Here is a 7,121-nt window from a genome sequence, read left to right as displayed (position 1 = left end):
TTTTATAGTTAAGTTTATTCAAAATCTCTCAAGGAATTTGAACTTTAAGAAGTCTTTGTGACTTCATGGATAGCCTTTGACAAGTATCCAACTTTGCACTTGTGACACCTGCCATACTTACTATACATACAACAAAACCAACAACAAAATTCAATTCCACATGAGTGATGTATGGAAAGGTAAGATGTAGACAATCATTCTCATATCTTTGAATACATATATACTGCAGTAAACATATTACCTTATATCTATTCAGGCCCGGAATGAAGGCTCTCCATTGGGCCTTTTTTACTGTTCAACTTTCAAACTTTTTTTTTTTTTTTTACGTCTAAACGTGAATTCTTTGAAAAAAAATTCGTAGTCGACTATATTATTGTTTTCTATGAATTTTTTTGTCAAGAATTGTACACGACTATATTATTGATTCGGGATATATACTTTTTTGTAACTTTAAGGGTGAATTCTTTGGTAAAAATTTGTAGGCGACTATATTATTGGTTTCAGCAAACTCTAAGGGTGAATTTTTTGGGTCAAAAAATGTTTACGACTATATTATTGATTTCGGAGTATATACTACGTATATATTACTTATTTGATGTTAAAACGTTTTGTTATCACAACATTCGAAAACATACATAGCAAATATGTTTGATATTTGATACTTCATTTTTATTTTGCAACTAAATATATTTTATCTTAATTTTAATGAGTAACATTTTAACGAGTTATATGATAATTATTTATGAAAATTTAATTTGATACAGTAAAAAAATGTTACATTTTAAATATGAATATTGAACGATTTAGTAATTTTCGCCCAGCGTAGCGGGCAAGCTATTTCTCTTGTTTACGCTAATTACGCTTTTGTTGAAAAAAAAAAGTAAATATATATTGTGGGTCATGTATATATGTAATTATTGTTCAGCAGTCATCCGGCTATAGCAGAACATGTCAATCTATGTAACAATATAAAAAAATGATTGTAGTGGGCCAGTGGCGGAAACAGAATGAGTTAACGATAGGGTAGCAAGGGGTTGGAAACACCTATGGAGTGATCATGTTAGGCTACACTAGAGTATCTAGTTAGAATACCCTCCCTCCCGGATAACCTGTGTTAAAACACAGGCCCTTTAATAATCAAAATTAATTAATAAATTAGAACGGGATACCTTTGTATATTTGGTATGTTAGTTGGAAATTTGTATATACATGAGTAAATAAATTAACACACCCTTCATAAAACCTTATTGGTGATCAACATACATTGTTTATGAGATACACTGAAATGAATTATACAGAACAACTATATCTACAACAACAAGGTGTTTCAGGTGGAATAATGAAGTAGTGTCAAACCTACTGATGAAACTAGAAACATGACAATTTCAGTTGTTAAATTCATTTGAACTTTTGGTCATGGCTTTAACGCATTAGAAGCTGGAACGCTTCATTATCAGTCTCAAGTTCATACTCGTATCCAAGATTGTTTGCATGATATCTGAACTCATTTAAATCACTTGATGAAACTTGCACACCGACTAAAACATTTGCCCCCGCTTCTCCCTGTACACAGGGAAACAAGCATTATATTATATTCAAGATCGAAAGGGTGTAATAGGGTTTATAGCTATGTTGTAGAATTCAAACCTGTGCACGGTAATGAAACAAACTAATATTCCAGCGTGGACTAAAAGTGTGCAAGAATTTCATCAATGCCCCTGGCTTCTCTGGAAATACAAACCGACAAAGCAGCTCATTTTCTACACTGGTTCGGCCACCCATCTAGAAATTTAAAGTAGTTTTTAGTTAGCTGCAACTAAATGATTAGGTGCAAGACTGCATAAATAGATGAAAAGAACATCCTACTGCTTGATAAATGAAGATTAAGTGCCATTCGAAACCAGAAAGGAAAGAAAAAGCAATTAAAAGCATGGTTGCAAACGGCGGTTTGGTCACTTTGAATAAAAACGTTTAATAAGTTGGGAAACAGTCAAAATTCAGATCAACGTCGGTCAAAAACCAATTTTTTTGTTTGGCTTTGTTCTAGTGTAAACGAAAATCTCAATCCCATTTAAAAATTAGCTGGAAAAAACACCGGCTTACATAGTATTCCTAAAAAATAAATTAATAAACACACTATAATATTGTAGAAAGAATTCAAAAGAACGTATATATATTATTTAAACTAACACCACATCATCTTATTTATAAATCAATTATTTTTAAAATATTTATGTTTAAAAAAACTATGTTTGAAATATATATATTTAAAAGTCAACGTGGGTCAATGCCCGTATCGACCACGTCTCGGCCGACTCGCCCTTTTAAGGTCGTCCATCTCGCGTCTTTTTCAACCTTGATTAATAGGCACAATGGACAAAACACGAGAAATAGAAAAGAATGTTACCAGATGTCGTAGATGATCTTTAACCATGTCATTATTTGTAAATTCAATAGTTTTTAGTTGATATGACTCCATTCTGTCCACCATTGATTGTAGTTCAAACTTTGTATGAAGGCCAACACTGTAAACAATCAGAAAACAAACATCAGGGTTATATGGTTTTCTTAATTCTTCACGTAAATTAAAGATGAGGGCCAACACACTGCACAAACGAACAAAACATTTTGCCTGCTCTAAGTCTAGCATTAGCAAAAGCGTATTTTGACCTGTTACCTAAAACTATTTGACTTGTACTTTATATCCAACGGGTCAAGTAGGTGACACTTTAGAAGTTCAGCTGAATATGAAACAGGAAACCGGGTCCAGGTCAAAAGTCAACTTAAGAGATTATTGGATAGTTAGAAGTTAAAAACTCAGAACGTACTAATTAAATATTTATTGAATTGAATTACATTTTTAACAGCAAAAATATATCTAGCTTATTTCATACATTGATTATTTTTATTAGTAAAATGATATAAAAAGTATTAACAGGTACCCAGTCCTACCTGTTTTGGTCTGTATTATAAAGTTACATGTTAACACATTACACAACCCGCCCATTTTGACACTCGCCCAATCCAAGAGAAAAATATATAACATTACTATCATTCTAAATATATAAAATGGCCTTTGCTCTTGCCTATAGAGAACGAGGGCGCGTTTTTCTCCGGAGTCATATCTGTACTTGAGCTCGGTGATATTCATAGACCCAATCTGTCAACACAAAATATACTTAGTCCAACTGGAAAAAATTGTAAACAAGAATGTGTGGAGAGCAAAAATGTACTAGTTTGACCATTGCAAGTTTTCTGTTTGACCATTGCAAGTTTTCAACAGATATAATTAATAACGATGACAAAACATGTATAACAATTTTTGGTATGTGCTAATGTCCTAGTACTCACCAGTTCGGCGAACTGTTTAAAACTTCCAGCTTCCTCTGGCAAAAAAGTTGCAAGCACGGCCTCTCGTTGCCTACCAACATTTGCAAGCTCTGTTACCAATCTCAATCTATCAAAGTTCATATTCGCGCCACTAGTAATTGCTACAACATTTACATCCTTAAGGTTATAGAATTTGCAATATGCTTCTGCCCCAGCAAGGGAAAGGGCACCTGCTGGTTCAAGAATGCTCCTTTTTTCCTCAAACATGTCCTACAACATACACACCTTATGCAATTAAGAAAAAGTATTTTAATAATGCAAACAATGAGAGACACATTTTTATGTACTCTAAAATGATCCAAGTACCCATCACAACACAGAACACAACGTAACACCATAAAATAACTAAATATTCACTTGAATAAAGGATTCAACAAAGGGCTTCAATCTACGATCACGGAAATTTGTTTATGAACAGAGATAACACTTATCAGCAGATATGATGAAAGAATACAAAGAGATTATAGAACTGCAGTTAGAATGTTCATGTTTACTTTCCACTTAATGAGTACAACTCTTTGTCGCTTAACCTGTCATTTAATCTGAAAATTCGACTATTTCTAGGAGACGTAGAATCAGACACGCCTCCTCAAATAGAGGCAAATGGAAACAGAACTTAATTCAGAAAAAAAGTAAACAACCACGGTTATCCAAGTGTTGCAGACAAAAAAGTTAAAATAGCAGATTGTTAAGTGGCGTAAAGTTTATTCTCCATCGGTCATCTCTAAATAAATAAACATACGAACATGAACATTTAAGAAAATCAAGATTGAGGACTATCCAGAAAGAAAGAAAAGAAACTAACTTTTATGGATGCACAAATAGCATCACGGCTGACAAGCACAACTCCGTCTATTAATTCCCTGCATAAACGGAAAGTTTCTACACCAACTTCCTTTACAGCAACACCGTCTGCAAAACCTCCCACTTGATCAAGCATTACCCTTCGTCCATGATGTAACGATAAAGCCATTGCATTTGCATCAGCAGGCTCCACACCAATGATCTTTACCTGCATAAAAGATTCCAGCAGGTGACAATCAATTAACAAGATCATTCCGTATACGATATGAAAATTTGAAATCTATACAACATTTGTGAGATAACCAATTACTACACATACACATTTAATGATTTACCTCTGGAGAAACCCTCTTCACATACGCAGCAATACCGGCTATCAAGCCACCACCACCCACGGGAACAAATATAGCATGAATTGGACCTTGCATTTGTCGCACAATCTCCATTCCAACAGTTCCCTGGCCCATTATAATATCTGGATGATCAAAAGGTGGAACAAAAGTTCGATTCTCCTCTGCGCATCTTTTTTTAGCATAAGCTTGTGCTTCATCATATGAATCGCCTTCAAGAACAACTGTTGCACCTAACCTCTTAACCGACTCCCACTAAATACATCATTCAACAATCAAACCACAAACTCAGTTACTAAAAATAAACAATTTTAAACTCCTATAAACAACATATTCCGTATTCTCATACGCCATAAACCTAACCTTAATCCGAGGCGTGGTAACTGGCATAACAATCACAGCATCACAACCAAGTGTCTTAGCTGCTAATGCAACTCCTTGAGCATGATTACCAGCAGACGAACAAATAACACCTTGTGCCAGCTGTTCCTTTGTAAGTTTCGCCATCATATTATAAGCTCCGCGAAGCTTGAAGGAGAACACCTGTACACTCAATAACCATTTATTACATTATACCAAATAATAATCTAAACATATATATAACCAAATTTAGATATTTTTTTTGAAAGGCAAACTCACACACACACACACTTTACACGAATATTTACATTAATCCACGAAATATGTCCACGACGGGACTTAGAACCCTCAACCTCTTGGTTAAGAGGGTCACCACCGCCAGGCCAATAGCCCTTTGGTCCAAATTTAGATATTAGACATTCAATTAGATGCTAATAAACAATTATCTCATATATGCAATTGAATGTGTGTCCTTACAGGTTGAAGATCTTCTCTCTTAAGCCAAACATTTACTCCTAACCGTTCCGAAAGCTTAGGCGCAAGCGAAAGAGGCGATTCAATCGCAACATCATAAATTCGATTAGACGACAATATATTCGTTAAATACTCCATCTCACTCAACGAACGGTTACTTTCGTCCACTTTATGATCCGGTACAGCTCCTAATTTACCTGATTCATACTGTAATGACGACGGCGACACTCTGAGCACCGCCGGAGATTGTTCCGGTGTCCGTAACACCGTTGTCACTGATCCGTTCTCCTTCGCAGACAACAAATCGACCTCCGCCTTTGATTTAATCACGGCGGAGATGACGGTAGGTCTCCGGAATCTCGTGGTGGTGACATTGTGTGATATAACACCATTGTTAGGTATCTTGATGTACGGCGTGAAACATAAGGCTTCCATTTCAGGTTCGTTAGGTTTCCGGCGACCGATTCCGGTGCCGGCGGCGGTGATGGTAACGCTGAAGATGTTGGAAGGCGGGATGAGAAACAAACTTGGGGCGTTTGAGAGAGAAACGAGGGTTATGAAGATTTATTAGGGTTACAGTCGGGTGATGTGTTACACGAATAGCATAACGCCACGTCAGACAGATGATTGTTCTCAAAGACTGAATGAAATCCGTCAATACATTTAGTTGTTTTTATGCTTTTTCTGTATTAGTCGAGTTCTATTCTATTTATTTTATTTTAAATTTTAAATTTGAAATTAGGTAAACTTTGGCGGGCTAGGTGATAGTTAATGGACAAAATCAATGGGCTATATTTGTCTCTTTCATTTTTATTTTTTTGTGAACAAATTAAATAAAACGAAAATATTTAATCATAAATGAAACAAATCAAACAAAAAAAATAAGGACAAACAAACACGTTGGAAAAAGAAATTATGTGACAACTGACAAACCTATGTGACAACCCTAAGACCATTTGTAGTGGTAACTCGTGTTGTGAGTTTGTGTTGTGCATTTTTTGCACTTTTTTGATGACTAGAACGTGTTGTGTTGTTGAGTGGAGTAGTGGTGGTGTTGTGAGTTGGTGTTGTGATTTGGTGTTGTGTTAGTGAAATGCTGATGTGACATTTAATTTTGTATTTTTCTGTTTTATTTGTTTTGTTTTATTTTATTTTTAATATTAAAATTGAAAATAAATGTGTCATAAAAATAAAAAGACATAAAATTAATAACATTAATTAAATAAAAAAAAGTACATAATTAAAAATTAAAAAAAAAATAATAAATTAAATTCTTAAAATAAAACACTCATTTTCCTATGGTTAGTAACAGTCATTGCTCCTTTAATTTATGAATTAACCACTCATTTAATTAACAACTTCAGTACATGAACGAATTTAAGTTTAATATTAGCAACCAGTTGCATTTTCCCACGTGTCCCCAACGTACGTTTCCCAGCCCGTTGTAGTCTCCCAAACGCCTCAAAAACGGGACTAGGCAACGCTGCGATACTTGATGTGTTCGACGTTTTTGGTCTGCCAGCTCGGCTACAACGGGGTTGTAGCCACCCGATACAAATGGTCTAATTAAAAATGAGTTTGATAAAACTTGATGCTTTATTATTGAATATTTCTTAATTTAAATGATTCGATTTTAAATAAAGTTTCTTCTGAATGAAAATAATCTGTTAGATAATTATTTCAAATAAAGAATTTGAATGATGTAAAATTACCTTATTAACCTTCATTATGAATAAAAACTAC

At 34.5% G+C, this 7,121-nt stretch overlaps 1 protein-coding gene across 1 annotated transcript; it reads right to left on the bottom strand.

Annotated features, from left to right (window-relative positions):
* Positions 1-1,218: 1,218 nt before the first annotated feature.
* LOC139865106 (threonine dehydratase 1 biosynthetic, chloroplastic-like) lies at positions 1,219-6,002 on the bottom strand. Its single transcript, XM_071853615.1, has 9 exons — positions 5,382-6,002; positions 4,908-5,087; positions 4,530-4,799; positions 4,196-4,402; positions 3,352-3,600; positions 3,087-3,160; positions 2,408-2,525; positions 1,648-1,782; positions 1,219-1,563 (listed from the first exon to the last, which is right to left on the bottom strand). The coding sequence occupies exons 1-9, from the start codon at positions 5,811-5,813 to the stop codon at positions 1,423-1,425; spliced, it is 1,806 nt and encodes a 601-aa protein (XP_071709716.1). The 5' UTR covers positions 5,814-6,002; the 3' UTR covers positions 1,219-1,422.
* Between the last annotated feature and the right edge of the window lie 1,119 nt (positions 6,003-7,121).

This window comes from Rutidosis leptorrhynchoides, chromosome 1, assembly GCF_046630445.1.
Source record: "Rutidosis leptorrhynchoides isolate AG116_Rl617_1_P2 chromosome 1, CSIRO_AGI_Rlap_v1, whole genome shotgun sequence".
NCBI lineage: Eukaryota > Viridiplantae > Streptophyta > Magnoliopsida > Asterales > Asteraceae > Rutidosis > Rutidosis leptorrhynchoides.
Note: the sequence above shows the minus strand (reverse complement) of the source record. Positions and strands in the feature narration are given on the sequence as shown.

Coding starts and splice junctions, on each gene's coding strand:
- LOC139865106 (XM_071853615.1), bottom strand. CDS start 5,813: ATGGAAGCCTTATGTTTCACGCCGTACATCAAGATACCTAACAATGGT. Junction 3,161..3,351: donor TTAAACAGTTCGCCGAACTG/GTGAGTACTAGG, acceptor TTGTGTTGACAG/ATTGGGTCTATGAATATCAC. Junction 1,564..1,647: donor TGTTTCATTACCGTGCACAG/GTTTGAATTCTA, acceptor CCCTGTGTACAG/GGAGAAGCGGGGGCAAATGT.